The sequence below is a fragment of the Eubalaena glacialis genome, chromosome 2 (assembly GCF_028564815.1).
Source record: "Eubalaena glacialis isolate mEubGla1 chromosome 2, mEubGla1.1.hap2.+ XY, whole genome shotgun sequence".
Lineage (NCBI taxonomy): Eukaryota > Metazoa > Chordata > Mammalia > Artiodactyla > Balaenidae > Eubalaena > Eubalaena glacialis.
In genome coordinates, this window is record NC_083717.1 from 14,817,898 (window position 1) to 14,837,326 (window position 19,429).

Consider the following 19,429-nt stretch of genomic DNA (forward strand, 5'->3'; position numbering starts at 1 on the left):
TTCTGGGGTTCACTGCATTTAGCCAACGTGGCTCCATTTGTGAAAAGCCTTCCTAGCTCCTTTTGGTTAAGAATGCTTCTAAAAGGAAATGTCCTCTAACATTTCTACATCTGTCATCTACTGTCAGCCATTAGCTGATCTCATAGTAAGTAAAAGAAAGTAGGCTAGGAGGAGGAAGCTCACTCAACTAATTTAATTCTAACTGTAGTTGAGACATGGTGGGATTAATGGGTGAGGTTAAAGCAGAAAGTAAATATTTAGGGCATCTTATTGATCATTAAGTCATCAACTTTGGATTGTGTGTTGGTTGTGAGTGCAGGTGGCTGCGGGTTACAGGAAAGTCCTAGCACAGAGGCTTAACAGATGTCTGTTTTTTTCGCATATGAATCCTGGAGGTAAGGGGTTCAGTGTTGGTGCAGTGGATGTTACCAGTCTCTCAGGCGCCTTTCCTTCTGCTCTGCCATCATTGGTATGATGGCTTATTGTCTTATGATGGCATCATTGCGGCTGCTTCCCTGTGGTTGGGGAAGACAAAAGGCGGAAGGGCCAGGGGTCAAAGGGCCATGTCAGCAAGTCTCTCCCTTTATATCAGCTACACCAGTAATAATGCTGGGAAGACTTCCAAGAATGTCTCATGGCCAGAGCTAGGCACTTGTCCTCCCTGGCCAATCACTGGCCAAGGGGAATGAGAAAACCATGCCTAGTTCAGAGCAATTTATCCTCTGGGGCTGGGGTAGGGGCATGTCTACTCTCATAAATACATTTGAGTTCTATTGTTAGCAAAGAAAGGGATTGGGTAGGCGATCTATCCAATAGGTGGGACCATGGTTGTATTAGGAATTGACTGTCTACTCAGTGATTTTTATTTTACCTAAGATTGAGTATCAGTCATTGATGCAGTACCCTTTCATCCATTTTTTCCTATTCTCCTGGTATAGGAAGGCTACTAATATGTAGTATTCTTTATATAAAAATTTAAGATCGGGCTTCCCTGGTGGCGCAGTGGTTAAGAATCTGCCTGCCAATGCAGGGGACACGGGTTCGAGCCCTGGTCTGGGAAGATCCCACATGCCGCGGAGCAACTAAGCCCGTGAGCCACAACTACTGAGCCTGCGCGTCTGGAGCCCGTGCTCCGCAACGGGAGAGGCCGCAACAGTGAGAGGCCCGCGCACCGCGATGAAGAGTGGCCCTCGCTCGCCGCAACTGGAGAAAGCCCTCGCACAGAAACGAAGACCCAACACAGCCATAAATAAATAAAAAAATAAATAAATAAAAAAAATAAAAAAATTTAAGATCATTTGCTTATTGTCACTCATATTGTAAAATTCATTAGAAATACGAGTGACAGTAAGCATATAATACGTGTGTGTGTGTGTATCTTTTAAATAAGACCAGAGAAAGGAATGGAGAGCACACTTAAGACTGAACTATTTGCCTGCATAGTAAAGGAGGTAAATAGTTCGCCCTTATCCCTGAGCATTCTGCTTAGGTCAGAGCTTATCAGGAGGCCTGTGGCCATAGCACATACCTCTGCGCTGCGGTGAAGAATGTGCATGGGAGAGGGAAGAGATGGTGGCGAAAGATAAAAATAATGAGCCAAACTTAAGCCTAATGATAGGTTATGTTCTCTCACACTTAATTATATAACGGAGATACCTTTTTTTTTTTCTCCTTATGATCAAAATAGCCTACTATTTATCATACTGCCATTAACGGTTTAATTACTAGTGACTGAGGAGGGTGATTTGCAGAGACCTGAAATTATGGCTAATCTCTGAGAAGAAAAAAAAAAGCAATTTAGTGCTCAGATAAGATAAATATGTTCTAATGTTGATTTCATGAATAAAGCAAATGTTTAATGTGGTCAGCATCTAATATCTGAGTCATAGCCGTGAAACACTGCATTTTAAAAGAATGTTACTTAGTATGTTCATGTCTGGTTATACCTCAGGTCAGATAATGCCCCTCAAATGAGGTTTGAATATGGTAAAATCTCTATGTCATGTTAAAGTGTAACATCAGTATTAGTCATGATCTTTAAGAACCAGGTAGGGTATACAATTAAACTTCACTTTTAGGCTGTAATTAGGGAGACCATGTAATTTATCATCTGAACTAGGACATTTTTTTTGGCCTAAGTATTTATAGTTTTGGGTAGATAAACATGACTTTTTTACAGGGTGATACAGCTTTTAGCAAATTACCTTCATCCTCTCAACTAGTCGTACGTTTTGCCTGCTCAGTTTTTAGATTGGATGGCAGTTAGTGTGACAGTGGGATTATTTTAGGTCCCTCTCCATAGTTCCTGACCTCTTTTTGGTTCATGTGTCCGTGTGGGATCTTCCCCCAGATTAATTCTGGCCTCTCCCCAGGGGGAAAGGAGTGACTCCTTTCACTAGTGAGTTGGAGAGAAGAAATGAGCATTGCCCAGCTAAGCCTCTCTGGACTTTGCCTTGCTCCTCTGCCTGCCCACCACAGGGGGCATTCTGCAATGATCTCCACCAGGTGGCAGGCTTTCTGGGTGGGTTCTATGCTTGGGGGTGGGGAGGAGGTTGGGGAGGCCTGTGGGTGCTCATAAATTGGGTAAGTTTGATTTGAGCATAATTAATTAGTAACAGGAAGCCCATTGTGGCCACAATTTAGACCCCTTCCTCTAAGCCAGCATGTCTAGCTAATGATGCTAGAAGTATTCTCCATTTGTTTAATTTCTGCCTCTTCTTAATTGGTTACATCTGTCTTGATGATGCCTTGTTTTAAACCTAGAGGTAGGCAGCTATGTTTCTGTTTGACTGCACGCTTACCTGTTAGGGTCTGTGGCTTAAAAGTAACAATAAACTAGGACAGTTGTACGAGTGAAATGGAGAACGTTTAATAATCATGCTGAACAAGCTGGGCAAACAGGACCCACAGTTACTGTGGGTCCAACACACATGATCCTTTTTTTGGTTTGTTTGTTTGTTTGGTGGTTGTTTTTTTTTTACTTTATTTTTTAATTAATTTTTATTGGAGTATAGTTGCTTTACAATGTTGTGTTAGTTTCTGCTGTACAGCAAAGTGACTCAGTTGTACGTATACATCTATCCCCTCTTTTTTGGATTTCCTTCCCATTTAGGTCACCACAGCATTGAGAGAGTTCCCTGTGCTATACAGTAGGTTCTCATTAGCCAACACACATGATCCTTTTTTTGGTTGGTTGGTTGGTTTGGTTGTTTTTTTTTTTTTTTTACTTTATTTTTTAATTAATTTTTATTGGAGTATAGTTGCTTTACAATGTTGTGTTAGTTTCTGCTGTACAGCAAAGTGACTCAGTTGTACGTATACATCTATCCCCTCTTTTTTGGATTTCCTTCCCATTTAGGTCACCACAGCATTGAGAGAGTTCCCTGTGCTATACAGTAGGTTCTCATTAGCCAACACACATGATCCTGGATGATACCTAGACCCTGGCTTATGTAAAGAGCAGCCTTTTCCCTCCTTTGCCTCATCACCTTTGCTGTTCCGGGCTGGATATCAGTTTATTTGATTTGGCTTGTTTTGAGCATCCTTCCACATTGGAGTATTTACTTCAGAAAACAGATTTTCTCAAGTTAATTCTTCTGTTCAAAAAAGGAGCATTAAAATTGTTTTTCTTTCTCTTCTTATGTAAAATATTCTTTTAGATCCATTATAAAGAAGAGTATAAAAAGTCTAAAGACAAGTGTACATTTGTGACTGACACGCCTATGCTAAAACATGTAAAACATATTGGCGCTTTTATTTCTGAGGTAAGGTATCAAAACTTGCAAAATGGCTTGCATTTTCTTTTTCTATTTATGTAAGTAAAAGTCTGTGCATGAAAGTTAGACAATAATATTTTTGATAACACCACTGAATGTTGGTAATATCTGTATAATTACATAATTCTGTGCACCATGTCAATTAACTCATGTAAACTGATAAGTTTTATTATTTATGGTTGATGTATTTTATTATATGTCTATTTTGACTCTAACCCTTTCTTATATACATAAAATTACTCTTAAAAAGGGATATTTTTATTCAATAGAAAGTATTGGCAAAAGAGTTTTAGAAGTTCCATTATTTTATTTCTTAACAGACTTATTAGATATAAATGATTCAATATAATTTTGAAAATAAGTGAAACCAGCAGATTCCATAAAGTGTGGTACCTTTGGTAAGTAACTTTAAATCAATTTGAACTATTTTTGAGTAGGATCAGTTCAACAGAGATACCTGTTATGAAACCATAGAGTGAGAAATACACTACATTCATTTTCCAGCTGAAATATCATAGAGTCTTTTTCTGAGAGCATTTAGAACTGCAACTTACGTTGTCTTATAAAGCACAATGTTAACAGTGATTTCTGTGATGAGGCACTGCTGGTTTCTGTGAATATATCATTTCAAAGAGATAAACTTGAAAGGAAGATGATTAGATAGCGTTGTAAATGAATGACCTCTAGTGTTTCGTAAGTTATGTTGGAAAAAGATCAACATGATATTCTTGGGATTATTTCTGTCAACATGAAAACATTTTGAAGAAAATTGGTAAATTTTAAGTACCCAAATCCAAAGAGTTACGGGAACGCAAGGCTTACACAGGCTATATGCTCAATAAATCAGCACTCAAATCTAGCTCCACAGCAGGGACCTGTGGACAGAGTGGGGAAAACCACGGTTTTGTTTATTTGTGTTAGCTATTAGTTCTCCTGCACAGAGAAAAGGAAGAGGGCAATCTGTTATGTTCCTTTGAACTTAATGTTCCCCAGAGTAAATAGTGAATGAGTGTCTCTCTTTATGAGTAATGATTGAGATCACTTAGAGACAGTGCAGATTGCACGTGGGAAGGTGCACAAACAGCAAAAAAGTACCCCCTGCACCCCGCCATTGTGGTGGAAGGAGTTAAGAGGACTTGAATAAAGGAATGTTGTCCTTTGCATTCAGGTTCTAGACTGTAAATTCTAATGACTTGTGTTTTCTGGAACGATTTAAATGTCTCAATGTTCTCATATGTTTCTTTGCTGATCAAACATGAAATTGTCAATACACACAAATAGATTTACTTTGAGAAATGTGCATGGGTTTAGACAGAAAAATAGTCATTATTATTTTTTACCAAATTGATTTAAGATTTTTAATTTGCGGTATAATTGACATTTAACATTTTATTAGTTTCAGGTGCACAGTGTACATGATTCGATACTTGTATGCATTCTGAAAGGATCACAACAATGTCTGTCACCACACAGAGTCACACATCTTATTTCTTTTTTTTCCCTTGTGATGAGAACTTTTAATATCTACTCTCCTAGCAACTTTCAAATGTGCAGTACAGTGTTATTAACTATAGTCACCATGCTGGACCTTATGTCCCCATGTATTTATTTTATGACTGGAACTTTGTACCTCTTAACTCCTTTCACCCATTTCCCCCATCACTCAACCCCCCTCTCCCAGTCGTTATTTTCTTGCATGCTTCATTTAAAGGTTTTACCATGATAAATTGGATTTCTTTATCTTTCTTCAAATATGTTCATCAGGTTCAGTATCTAAGATTAAAATGGACTTTATATTTTTTAACTGATTCTGTTTCTGAAGAAAGTACTTTTTTATTCTCTTTCAATATTCACAATAAAAAAGGTAAGAAATATTTTTTCCCTTTTCTTTCTCCCCACCCAGGCAAAATACAAAGGCACCATTAAGGCGGACCTTTCCAATTCTCTTTACAAGCAGATGCCAGCCACAATTGACAGTGTCTTTGCAAGAGAAGTTACACAGCTACAGAGTGAGGTGTGGTTTTCCTGAATTATTATACAATTATGTAGACCAAACATATACCTAGTACCAATTGTTTAGCATTTTAAAAAGAGTTGTTTGTCTTAGATATTAAATACGGAGTGAAAAGTTGGAAGTGACTGATGCGTGTGCTGTCAGCTGTCGCTGGTGGAATCACAGATAATGACAAGGACCTGCCAGCATGTCAGTTACATGATGCTGTTTTTCCTAGTCCCATTCACCACTACTAATAGAGCAAATTTGAATCTTATTTTGACAGTTTACTTAGATTACAATCTTATAGCAAATATTAAACTAGTCTTTAACTATGATCTTTAAGTGGAGAACATTCCAGTAGCTTATTAAAAGTTGCATAAAGAATTAATGGTTAAATTCAGGATCCACAGATCTGTGCTCCATCAATTAGACAAGTGGTTCCTGAATTTCTTTTCCATGGATGGTGTTTTTCACTTGGTAGAATATCTCAGGCTACCAAAAAAGAGCCTCCATCAGGCGGAAATGGCCATTTTAGTGATTGCAAGTTGCAGATGAACTTAAGAACTGTCATCATGTAAACTCATTTTGAATCCACAAGAGTTTAGGAGTAATTTTCCCTTTATAGTACATCAACACAGAAGGAATCCTTAATGCATTTAATCTATTGTGTTTCTTAAAACAGAATTTCAAAGCAGAATATTTCGCCTCTTTCTCACTCCTATTATTGCTTTGTTTTCTTCATAGCACGATCTGATTTTTTTTTTTTTTTTTTTGGTTACTTTATTAATCCCTAAGAGAGCAGGGACCTTATCTGTCTTGTTCCCTGCTCCACCTCTGTACTTAGAACAGTCCCTGGAACACAGGGAGGATTCAGTAAATACTTGTAAAATGGATTTTTGTTCAATTTATTGATTTCCTTTCTAAGGAGATGTTTCCTTTTACATAGTTTATATTTTTCATGCTACATTTTTGGTTAATAATAATAAATACAAAGAAATGCTTACTATGTGTCAGGTACTGTTCTATGCATTTCACATATATTTATATCTTTTAATCCTCACAGCTGCATGAGATATCCTCATTTTGGAGATGTAGAAAGTGAAGCACAGAGAGGTTAGGTAACTTGCCCAAGGTCACACAGCTAATACATGGCAGAGCCAGCACATGAACATGGATAGATTGGCTCCAGAGTCTGGGTTCTTAACTGTACCCCTTACCACCTCTTTTTACTATTTCTATCCCTCTTTTTCTTATTAAACAAGTTACTTCTTTTTTCAGAATCTTTTTACTTTTAAGTAGAGGATACCTAGATAATTTTAAAATAGTCTGAAAATAGATTACTCTTGAACAATACCAAGTATAGTTATCCTTTGCAGAATATCTTTAAGTACTTCATTATCACAAACTTAAATGTCCACTATGTACCCAGCTTGGCAGTAAGCTAATCTCAGCTGTGCACATGAGGCTAAAAATATATGTCAGGGTTCTGCGTGGCTGACCATGACTAATATGCCCCCTTTTTTTCCTGCCAACACCTGGTAACCCAGCCACTTGCTGATCACATGGACTACTTTATAAAGCAAGCAATTACAACACTTGATATTTGACAACATTTACGCAATAATAATAATAATAAGCAACAATTACGTGATAAAGAAAAGAAACAATCTTTTCTTATTTTTATACTTGGGAAGGTAAGATTTTCAGATATTTACATTCTAATTGCTTTGGAAGGGCACAACTTTTCTCAAATTTTTATGGCATAAACACATCTACAGTACATAAATATGTGCACATAGAACTTAACATGCAAAATAATCCATATTGTATATTTTGGAATCTATCTCTTTTTTTCCAGAATAGGTTATCACTTACATTAGAATATGCACCCTAGGAAAGACATGTGTGCTCTCAAGGAGCAGCACTGCCCAGTGTTATAATTAGTCCCTGAACTTGTTTGAAAGGAAAAACCTGGATTCCGAAGAAGGTATCTATTTCAAAGATTTATGTAATTGTAATAACATTTCTTTAGATTTACATAAATCTATTTTATTATTGTTAAAATTGCAATTCTCAATTGCCTAATAAGACAGGCAAGAAAGTAGAACTATTTGATAGTGTCTATGATAATTATAGAACTAACCTTTTACTGTGTCCAAATAGTATCAGATTTGTGGCAACCTGAATTAGGGTATTAGTATTAGGCAAATACTAAAATTTAACTGTGTTCCAACTTCTATTGAAAAGTATCCTAAACTTTTGACACTGGAACAAAATACTATCTTAAAATCAATTTGCAAACATTCTCAGATGCTTACTTTCAAACTAGAGTGATGAGGTGAAGTTAGCTAGGTTAATACTCCTTGTAGAAAACGGCTGATAGGAAGAAACGCCTTAAAAAAAAGAGAGAGAGACAGATGTGGAGATTTTAGGAAGCCATTTTGTTAGATAACTCTCATTAAAAATTTTACAAGCAAAGATCACAAAGAAATCTTCTGGAAATGGATGGGCTGTGCCATGAAGTGCTATGACCCTTCTCACCAGGGCTGTCTCAAGCAGAGACTAAATAATCCCTTATCACAGAAGTGATACAGGCTACTCAGGCATCTGAACTGAGGAGATTTATGAGAGCTTATGTTTTTATCTACAGTGGCCACAAGGTCCTGTTTCAGGAGCTTCAGGGCTGCCTGTGTAATGGGATTAAAAGTACATTTACCTATAGAGTAGTTATGAAATATACTGTAAATCAGAAATATATGTATATATGAGATATAAACATATAAGATGAAATATAAACATAAATGTGTATATTATTTGCATAAACATATTTACGTATAATTTATATAAGACTACTGCAAGTATCTTCCACTAGTTAGGCATCTAGTGCCATAGCAACCTTAATTCACAAGGTTGGAAAAAAGTATTAATCTAGGGAAATGCCACACAATAATGACAAATCCTAAGAAATCAAATTTATCAGAAAATTTATTAGTGTGACATAATTTTCCGTTAGCTATTTTAAGGACAAAAATTAATATGATAAAGTTCAGCTGCCTCCAATTTGATGTAATCTTAATTCTAAAGTGGTGCTTAGCAGCAGCTATAAATGAAATGACTATTTTAATGCTGCAAGTAGAAAATTACATAGCCTTTTTAAGAAAGAGTGCTTTTTAAAATTGTGCTTGATGACTCACCACTTCTATGATAACCCACAAAATGATCAGCTGCATTGGTTATGTTTGTAAGTTCACAAGTACCATAGTCAAAAACGCAAAATTAACCAGGCATCCAGCAAAAAGGAGACAGCCATGTGCTAGTGTTTTTTTCCTTATAACAGATCTCATAGAAGTTGTTTCTTGGCTTAAGAGACTTGGCCACTCACTAAACTCCTCCTTCCTCCCCACAAGTTATAATATATAATGTAATGAAACTGAGATAATGGACTTTCTCAGTCTGAATGGAGGTTCTTAATGGGTTTCCTGTTTAACATAATTAATTGGTGAAAATGTAAAAGATATGTTCATCAGAATTAGATATCCTGATGGATTAAATCAACGGACAGACTCTAGCAAGATGAATTATCCCTGGAATAATGTGAGGTGCTGTATGCGAGGCCTAATAATCAACCAGATGTGGGAACAGGGCTGAGCAGGAGTGAACAAAACTTAGGGGCATTAGCTGACAGAAGTCTCAACACAGTAATCAAAAGGAAAATGGTGTGATCCATGGATGTGTTAATAGCATATAGCACATTTGAGACGATAACCTAGATTAAACTGAACAATTCTAATTAGGATAGGTCAGGCCATATCTGTGATATTGTGGACACCTTAAGAAAGAGGTGGAAAAGTTGGAATTGTAATTTGGAGAGCGTTTAGAGTGTACAGGGGTTCAGTACCTTAATCTATGCAGACAGGTCCAGGGAATGGAAGCCACTGACAGCTGTGTTCCCACGTTTGGAGTTCTGTCCTGTGAACCAGATTCTTCCCTTATGGCCAAATGGATGCAGCTCTGGGGAGATAGACTTAAGTTTCATTAAAGGAGGAACTTTGTATCAGAATCTTCAAAATTTAAAGACTGTGATACCCAGGTTGAGTTCTCTTTCACTGGAAGTTTTCAAGAAAAACTCGGTAGGGGAAGCCAGAGAAGGGATTTGAACATTGATACTTGTACTAGATGACTTTCCCTTTTTTTTGGTAGGATCGGATGCTTTTACTTAAAAAAATTATTTTTGTAATTATCACTTTAATCCTTTAGACAAGTATATTATCTAAGTTAAGTGGGTGGTTAATTCTACTTATTAAAGCCTACAAGGAGTTTAAGCTCTTGAGAATGTTTAATAAACTCATTTACTCATTCATTCACTAAACATTTATTGCGTTTCTGTTCTGTCATTCAGTATGACTGGCACAGGATATTAAAAGATATGTAAGATACGGACACAGCTCTCAAGGAGCTCATGTTGGTAAAAAGTTTTTCCTTAAGTGTAACTGTATTCTTTCATTAAAAATTAGATCTTGTTTTGTTCTTGGTGACCACTGTTCTGGTTTTTCTTTTTTAAGTTACCTTTATTCTGTGCCAAGTAATTCCAGTTCCATTTAATATCTTATTATTAAACTTTTAATATATATATTTTAAATTAATTTAAAAATAATTCATTAATTTATTCTTGTTTTATTCTCATCCATTTAGTTATACTTCTTTTTATTTACTTTTTTATACAGTAGGTTCTTATTGGTCATCAATTTTATACACGTCAGTGTATACATGTCAATCCCAATCGCCCAATTCATCACACCACCATCCCCACCGACCCGCGGCTTTCCCCCCTTGGTGTCCATACGTTTGTTCTCTACATCTGTGTCTCAACTTCTGCCCTACAAACCGGTTCATCTGTACCATTTTTCTAGGTTCCACATACATGCGTTAATATACGATATTTGTTTTTCTCTTTCTGACTTACTTCACTGTATGACAATCTCTAGATCCATCCACGTCTCAACAAATGACCCAATTTCGTTCCTTTTTATGGCTGAGTAATATTCCATTGTATATATGTACCATATCTTCTTCATCCATTCATCTGTCGATGGGCATTTAGGTTGCTTCCATGACCTGGCTATTGTAAATAGTGCTGCAATGAACATTGGGGTGCATGTGTCTTTTTGAATTATGGTTTTCTCTGGGTATATGCCCAGTAGTGGGATTGCTGGATCATATGGTAATTCTATTTTTAGTTTTTTAAGGAACCTCCATACTGTTCTCCATAGTGGCTGTATCAATTTACATTCCCACCAACAGTGCAAGAGGGTTCCCTTTTCTCCACACCCTCTCCAGCATTTGTTGTTTGTAGATTTTCTGATGATGCCCATTGTAACTGGTGTGAGGTGGTACCTCATTGTAGTTTTGATTTACATTTCTCTAATGATTAGTGATGTTGAGCAGCTTTTCATGTGCTTCTGGGACATCTGTATGTCTTCTTTGGGAAAATGTCTATTTAGGTCTTCTGCCCATTTTTGGATTGGGTTGTTTGTTTCTTTAATATTGAGCTGCATGAGCTGTTTATATACTTTGGAGATTAATCCTTTGTCCATTGATCCGTTTGCAAATGTTTTCTCCCATTCTGAGAGTTGTCTTTTCGTCTTGTTTATGGTTTCCTTTGCTGTGCAAAAGCTTCGAAGTTTCATTAAGTCCTATTTGTTTATTTTTGTTTTTATTTCCATTACTCTAGGAGGTGGATCAAAAAAGATCTTGCTGTGATTTATGTCAAAGAGTGTTCTTCCTATGTTTTCCTCTAAGAGTTTTATAGTGTCCGGTCTTACATTTAGGTCTCAAATCCATTTTGAGTTTATTTTTGTGTATGGTGTTAGGGAGTGTTCTAATTTCATTCTTTTACATGTAGCTGTCCAGTTTTCCCAGCACCACTTATTGAAGAGACTGTCTTTTCTCCATTGTATATCCTTGCCTCCTTTGTCATAGATTAGTTGACCATAGGTGCGTGGGTTTATCTCTGGGCTTTCTATCTTGTTCCATTGATCTATGTTTCTGTTTTTGTGCCTGTACCATATTGTCTTGATTACTGTAGCTTTGTAGTATAGTCTGAAGTCAGGGAGTCTGATTCCTCCAGCTCCGTTTTTTTCCCTCAAGACTGCTTTGGCTATTTGGGGTCTTCTGTGTCTCCATACAAATTTTAAGATTTTTTGTTCTAGTTCTGTAAAAAATGCCATTGGTAATTTGATAAGGATTGCATTGCATCTGTAGATTGCTTTGGGTAGTATAGTCATTTTCACAGTATTGATTCTTCCAATCCAAGAACATGGTATCTCTCCATCTGTTGGTATCATCTTTAATTTCTTTCATCAGTGTCTTATAGTTTTCTGCATACAGGTCTTTTGTCTCCCTAGGTAGGTTTATTCCGAGGTATTTTATTCTTTTTGTTGCAGTGGTAAATGGGAGTGTTTCCTTAATTTCTCTTTCAGATTTTTCATCATTAGTGTATAGGAATGCAAGAGATTTTTGTGCATTAATTTTGTATCCTGCAACTTTACCAAATTCATTGATTAGCTCTAGTAGTTTTCTGGTGGCATCTTTCGGATTCTCTATGTATAGTATCATGTCATCTGCAAACAATGACAGTTTTACTTCTTCTTTTCCAATTTGTATTCCGTTTATTTCTTTTTCTTCTCTGATTGCCGTGGCTAGGACTTCCAAAACTATGTTGAATAATTGTGGTGAGAGTGGACATCCTTGTCTTGTTCCTGATCTTAGAGGAAATGCTTTCAGTTTTTCACCATTGAGAATGATGTTTGCTGTGGGTTTGTTGTATGATGGCCTTTATTATGTTGAGGTAGGTTCCCTCTATGCCCACTTTCTGGAGAGTTTTTATCATAAATGGGTGTTGAATTTTGTCAGAAGCTTTTTCTGCATCTATTGAGATGATCATATTTTTTTTTTTTTTTAAATGAAATGAGGTTAAGGTTTTTTGTTTTGGTTTTTTTTTTAAGACAATCAGATGTTTTTATTTATTTATTTATTTATGGCTGTGTTGGGTCTTCGTTTCTGTGCAAGGGCTTTCTCTAGTTGTGGCAAGCGGGGGCCACTCTTCATCACGATGCGCGGGCCTCTCACTATCGCGGCCTCTCCCGCTGCGGAGCACAGGCTCCAGATGCGCAGGCTCAGTAATTGTGGCTCACGGGCCCAGTTGCTCCGCGGCATGTGGGATCTTCCCAGACCAGGGCTCGAACCCGTGTCCCCTGCATTGGCAGGCAGATTCTCAACCACTGCGCCACCAGGAAAGCCCGATCATATGGTTTTTATTCTTCAATTTGTTAATATGGTGTATCACATTGATTGACTTGCGTATATTGAAGAATCCTTGCATCCCTGGGATAAATCCCACTTGATCATGGTGTATGATCCTTTTAATGTGTTGTTGGATTCTGTTTGCCAGTATTTTGTTGAGGATTTTTGCATCTATATTCATCAGTGATATTGGTCTGTAATTTTCTTTTTTTGTAGTATCTTTTTCTGGTTTTGGTATCAGGGTGATGGTGGCCTCATAGAATGAGTTTGGGAGTGTTCCTTCCTCTGCAATTTTTTGGAAGAGTTTGAGAAGGATGGGTGTTAGCTCTTCTCTAAATGTTTGATAGAATTCGCCTGTGAAGCCATCTGGTCCTGGACTTTTGTTTGTTGGAAGATTTTTAATCACAGTTTCAATTTCATTACTTATGATTGGTCTGTTCATATTTTCTATTTCTTCCTGGTTCAGTCTTGGAAGGTTATACCTTTCTAAGAATTTGTCCATTTCTTCCAGGTTGTCCATTTTATTGGCATAGAGTTGCTTGCAGTAGTCTCTTAGGATGCTTTGTATTTCTGCGTTGTCTGTTGTAACTTCTCCTTTTTCATTTCTAATTTTATTGATTTGAGTCCTCTCCCTCTTTTTCTTGATGAGTCTTGCTAATGGTTTATCAATTTTGTTTATCTTCTCAAAGAACCAGCTTTTAGTTTTATTGATCTTTGCTATTGTTTTCTTTGTTTCTATTTCATTTATTTCTGCTCTGAGCTTTATGATTTCTTTCCTTCTGCTAACTTTGGGTTTTGTTTGTTCTTCTTTCTCTAGTTCCTTTAGGTGTAAGGTTAGATTGTTTATTTGAGATTTTTCTTGTTTCTTGAGGTAGGCTTGTATAGCTATAAACTTTCCTCTTAGAACTGCTTTTGCTGCATCCCATAGGTTTTGGATCATCGTGTTTTCGGTGTCATTTGTCTCTAGGTATTTTTTGATTTCCTCTTTGATTTCTTCAGTGATCTCTTGGTTATTTAGTAACGTATCGTTTAGCCTCCATGTGTTTGTGTTTTTTACGTTTTTTTCCCTGTAATTCATTTCTAATCTCATAGCGTTCTGGTCAGAAAAGATGCTTGATATGATTTCAGTTTTCTTAAATTTACTGAGGCTTGATTTGTGACCCAAGATGTGATCTATCCTGGAGAATGTTCCATGCGCACTTGAGAAGAAAGTGTAATCTGCTGTTTTTGGATGGAATGTCCTATAAATATCAATTAAATCTATCTGGTCTATTGTGTCATTTAAAGCTTCTGTTCCTTATTTATTTTCATTTTGGATGATCTGTCCATTGGTGTAAGTGAGGTGTTAAAGTCCCCCACTATTATTGTGTTACTGTCGACTTCCTCTTTTAGAGCTGTTAGCAGTTGCCTTATGTATTGAGGTGCTCCTATGTTGGGTGCATATATATTTATAATTGTTATATCTTCTTCTTGGGTTGATCCCTTGATCACTATGTAGTGTCCTTCCTTGTCTCTTGTAACATTCTTTATTTTAAAGTCTATTTTATCTGATATGAGTATAGCTACTCCAGCTTTCTTTTGATTTCCATTTGCATGGAATATCTTTTTCCATCCCCTCACTTTCAGTCTGTATGTGTCCCTAGGTCTGAAGCGGGTCTCTTGTAGACAGCATATATATGGGTCTTGTTTTTGTATCCATTCAGCATGCCTGTGTCTTTTGGTTGGAGCATTTAATCCATTCACGTTTAAGGTAATTATTGATATGTATGTTCTTATGATCATTTTCTTAATTGTTTTGGGTTTGTTTTTGTAGGTCCTTTTTCTTCTCTTGTGTTTCCCACTTAGAGAAGTTCCTTTAGCATTTGTTGTAGAGCTGGTTTCGTGGTGGTGAATTCTCTTAGCTTTTGCTTGTCTGTAAAGCTTTTGATTTCTCCATCGGATCTGAATGAGATCCTTGCCAGGTAGAGTAATCTTGGTTGTAGGTTCTTCCTTTACATCACTTTAAGTATATCATGCCACTCCCTTCTGGCTTGCAGAGCTTCTGCTGAGAAATCAGCTGTTAACCTTATGGGAGTTCCCTTGTATGTTATTTGTTGTTTTTCCCTTGCTGCTTTCAATAATTTTTCTTTGTCTTTAATTTTTACCAATTTGATTACTGTGTGTCTCAGCGTGTTTCTCCTTGGGTTTATCCTGTATGGGAGTTGCTGCGCTTCCTCGACTTGGGTGGCTATTTCCTTTCCCATGTTAGGGAAGTTTTCGACTATAATCTCTTCAAATATTTTCTGGGGTCCTATTTCTTCACTCACTGAGCAAATATTTATTGCAGTTTATGTCAGGCACTATTCTGGGTTCTGAGCATTTAGTGAACTAGACAGTTATATTCTAGTAAGAGAAGACAGAAAATAAGTAATTTTACAAAAATTAAACCGAGTAATTTAAACTTGTGAAGGAAATAAATAGGATAATATAGCATTAGACTGAGAGTAAGGGGATAATTTGCTGTCTTATGGATCTTCTTTACTTTCTAACTCTGTTGAGTTTGGTTAGTTCTACTTCTGAAGTACCTCTGATTATTCTCATGCCTTCTCTCCATCCCTGTGTGGGACAGATTTAATATGGTGGTGATGGGTGGCATTGCTATGATGCTTATTTCCTTAACAGAGAACAAGGCTTGACATATGTGAGAATTTTGTTATATTTTCTCCCAAATTTTAGGGCTTTTAATAAGGTTTATATTTTATTATAGCTGTGCCTCCATAAAATCATAACAATCAATTAAAAAATGAACATTTCACTTTTAAACATCCAGTCAGTTCCCCAGTTTTGTCATTTGCTTTCCCAAGCGTCAAACCTTGAACATTTATGACCCTAAAACCTCTTGGATGTGGAAGATTTCCCAAAACCATAGCTGAGATTTAAGCTAGATGAATACGAGTGGGGAGTTCAGCGTGTGGACAAAGCCTTTTGAAATAAATGACAAAGAGTTAGAATTAGGAGTCTAAACAGAAGCACAAAGATTAAAGTATTATGTATATCATTTTGTTATAGAAGCTTAGGCAAATTTGACCATTAATGGTGGTATTCAACTATATGAAATCCTAACAGAACACTGAAATTTAAGAAGTAAGAAATTTCATACACCTGTAAATGAAACTAACAATTATTTGTGTTTTTCTTAAGATTGCTTACAAGCAGAAGCACGATGCTGCCAAAGGATTCTCAGATTATGCCCACATGAAGGAACTGCCTGAGATCAAACACGCCATGGAGGTCAATAAGCACCAGAGTCACGTAAGCAAGCCATTCCTCATGATTTTCTGGAAAATTGTAGTTAACTGACATCAGGGCTAATGGGTATGTTGTTGAAGTTTAAATGGTACAACATTCCTGTTCAAAAAGGACTTCAAAGTTTCTTTTATTTTTATGTCCCAGTGTTCAGTCAGAAGCACATCTGAATTATTCTGTCAGTTGTTATTAGAACCTTGTAGAATGCCTTCGAAATGTCAGGCACTTGCAGACCTGGGAAATTGGGTTTTTAACAGCAATTCCTAGAACTTCCTTGACTTGATGGCGTTACTCCCGTGGTTTACAGTGCAGAATTGCAGAACTGGGATGCTAGTGAGATTGTACCCCACTGTGGTTTCTTTTGGAATTCATGTGGGGGGCAGATTGTCACACTTAAGACCCAAGAGGAGTAGGAAAGCAATAGATGTGTAATGGCCGGCTTAGAAGCAGAAGCAGAGAGAGAGGAAACAAGCCCATAGAAAACACATTTATTCTTTGGCTATAAGGTAACAGGTACATCAAAACCTTCATGTGTTTGCTCAATTACCACTACTATCTTGGGGGCCTAGAAGAATATTTCTTCCTGAAATTTCAGTGGAAGCTTATTTGTCTCATTATCATGAATTCTTTGCTTTCTAGAAGGAATGTAGGAACTGTTTGTCAGGTTCTTTATGGGTTAGAATCAGTTAAGATAAAGTGTTTGCCTTCGTTGGGTTAAAAAACTCCCTTTCTTTGAAAAGTACCTGAAACATCTCTGTCATCTCACACAGGCTCTGCCCCACCACTTAGTTCCCTTACTGAAGGGTGCTTTGCTGCCTCAGGGCCTCCAGAGCCCCAGCTGTGCAGTGTCTCTTTGTAGGGTGGCAACAGTTATCTGATATTAAATTGCAATAGGTCAATGCTTAAGTAAAAGCTGAGTGAGCTTTTACATTTTAATCCAAATGTATAAACACATGCTGATACCAAAAGTGCTTTTCTAAAATGGGTTAAGATTGATAAGAGATGAAGAAGCTACATGTCTGTAATTACCAACAAGGCCATTTTACCGGGAGGCTTTATGAGAACTTCTGCTTACAGAATGACTATCATAATCCTAATAACTACCGCTTAGCAAGCACCGCCGCGCACAAGAGACTGTGCTGAGACTTTGATCATTTCCAGTTCTTGCAAAATCCGTGTACTGTTTCCCATTTTGCAGATGAAGAAAATGAGACTAAAGAATCAAACGCCCTAGTCCACTCTTTCCGTTACACCCTGCTGCCTCCCTCTGGAAGGTCACTGGTTATTGGTCAAGATTTTAAATGAAAATTTTAAAATGTAGGGCAAAATAGGTTATCAATAGAATTCAGATCAATGGATCCAGTGCATTTGCGAGAAAGAAAAACTGGACCCTGAGCTTCCACTGTTTGGAGCGGAAGAAACTTTGAACTCCCATAGATGGCGTGGCTTCGAGGGTGGTCTGTTGGTCTGGGGAGATGGCTGGCATGACACAGCTCCTGGGGAGACCCTTTCTAACTCTAAAATTCAATGAAATTCAAATACGGAAGTTCCTTATCATAGAGCTGAGGTTATTATTTTAACTCTGCCTTTTCTTTTAAAAAGTCTTTGATTGAGGGATTGAGGGAATAGAGTATAAAGCCCCTTTCTCCTCCATTCAATACTGTGTACTTATGGGAGAAGGATGTATTTACTTACAGTCCTCTGCCTGCTTGGCTCAACCTTTACATGCAAAGTTTGTACATACAATAGGATTTAGAAAGTGTTTAAGACTGTTTACTCAGATTTAAGGGGAGAATGATATTTGTATTCTACCTGTGAAGTAGTTGATATTCCCCTAGAGTCAAGTCACTTAGAATAATACATTTGTTGTCCCAAAGATATGAAATTTAAACGTGGGTCTTGAAAACCACAGGAAAGCAAGTATGTCTCTTGGTTCAGTAGGTGAGGCTGCAGCATCTCTGTGAGAGACAAAACCATGTCTCCCAGAAGACTTCAGTAAAATGAAACTCATTTGCAGAGAATTTAACTAATAGGGTTACCTTTTCATGATGCGGAATGTCACTTTGCACTATGCCTATTAATGACTTAATTTAATTTAAAATAAAATGTGTTGTCACATGTGCATCTGATTTACCTAGAAACAATGCATGTCAGCATCTTTGCTTATCTTTTTATGTTTCCACCAAAATCGAGTCAGCTTTCTGATATCTGTTAGAGAACCAAGAAACTGGGATGATTACATTTAAAAGCTTTTAATTTCTACCTCCTTTTTGGTCAAACTTTTTATTAGAACAATCATCAATGGGCCAAATGGAATCATTTTTCTTTCAGAACCTTACTGTCCCTTATGCCTTTGGAGATGTGAATAAGCAGGGTGGGGGAGAGGATTCTTTCTGACTGGCCAACTGAATTTCCACCTCTGAATAACTGAGAGTTCCAAGGGGAAGAGTATTCTGGGGTCAGTAGTCTCTTCTTTCACCCCCAAATTCGATGATCATGGAACAGGAAAAAATTATTTCTCATAATATCCTCCACTGTCACATATGATAGAAAAGGAATTGGGAGTCAAACCAGGGTTATAATGCTTCCTTTGCCACATGTTGCCTGGATGACCTTGGACAAGTTACAAATGTCTCCAAATCTGGTTTTTTTTTTTCATCTAAAGTTGGGGCAATGATACCCATCTCACAGGGCTCTTGCAAGTGATAAATGAGGTATGATATGTAAAGGGCTCTGTAGAAGAGCCAGTCCATAAAATATTAGTTCTGTTTGGTCCTTCTTCAGTTTTAAAGGGTGATTTAAGAGTTTAGGGTGATACATATAGCTGATTCACTTTGTGGTACAGCAGAAACTAACACGACATTGTAAAGCAATTATACTCCAATAAAAATACTAAAAAAAAAAAAGAGTTTAGGGTGATATCATAGTTAATTCAAAACAATGAAACTAGATTAGATTTCTAAAAAGGCCAAATCAATATGAAATTTATATTAAGAAGCATTTAGGTCAGAAGGGCATATTCAAAAGGATCCTGAACCCAGTTAACTACCTATCTTGTTGATACTGCAGT

At 37.0% G+C, this 19,429-nt stretch overlaps 1 protein-coding gene across 2 annotated transcripts in view; it reads left to right on the forward strand.

The window, feature by feature from the left end:
- Window positions 1-19,429, forward strand: part of NEBL (nebulette) — a 336,004-nt gene that overhangs the window by 228,219 nt on the left and 88,356 nt on the right. The window contains exons 3-5 of one of the 2 annotated variants that reach the window (XM_061178832.1): window positions 3,660-3,764; window positions 5,680-5,790; window positions 16,255-16,365. The exons of the other annotated variant lie outside the window; for it this stretch is intronic. Coding sequence (XP_061034815.1) covers window positions 3,660-3,764; window positions 5,680-5,790; window positions 16,255-16,365 — 327 coding nt within the window. The remainder of the gene's footprint in view (window positions 1-3,659; window positions 3,765-5,679; window positions 5,791-16,254; window positions 16,366-19,429) is intronic. 2 annotated transcript variants of the gene reach the window in all.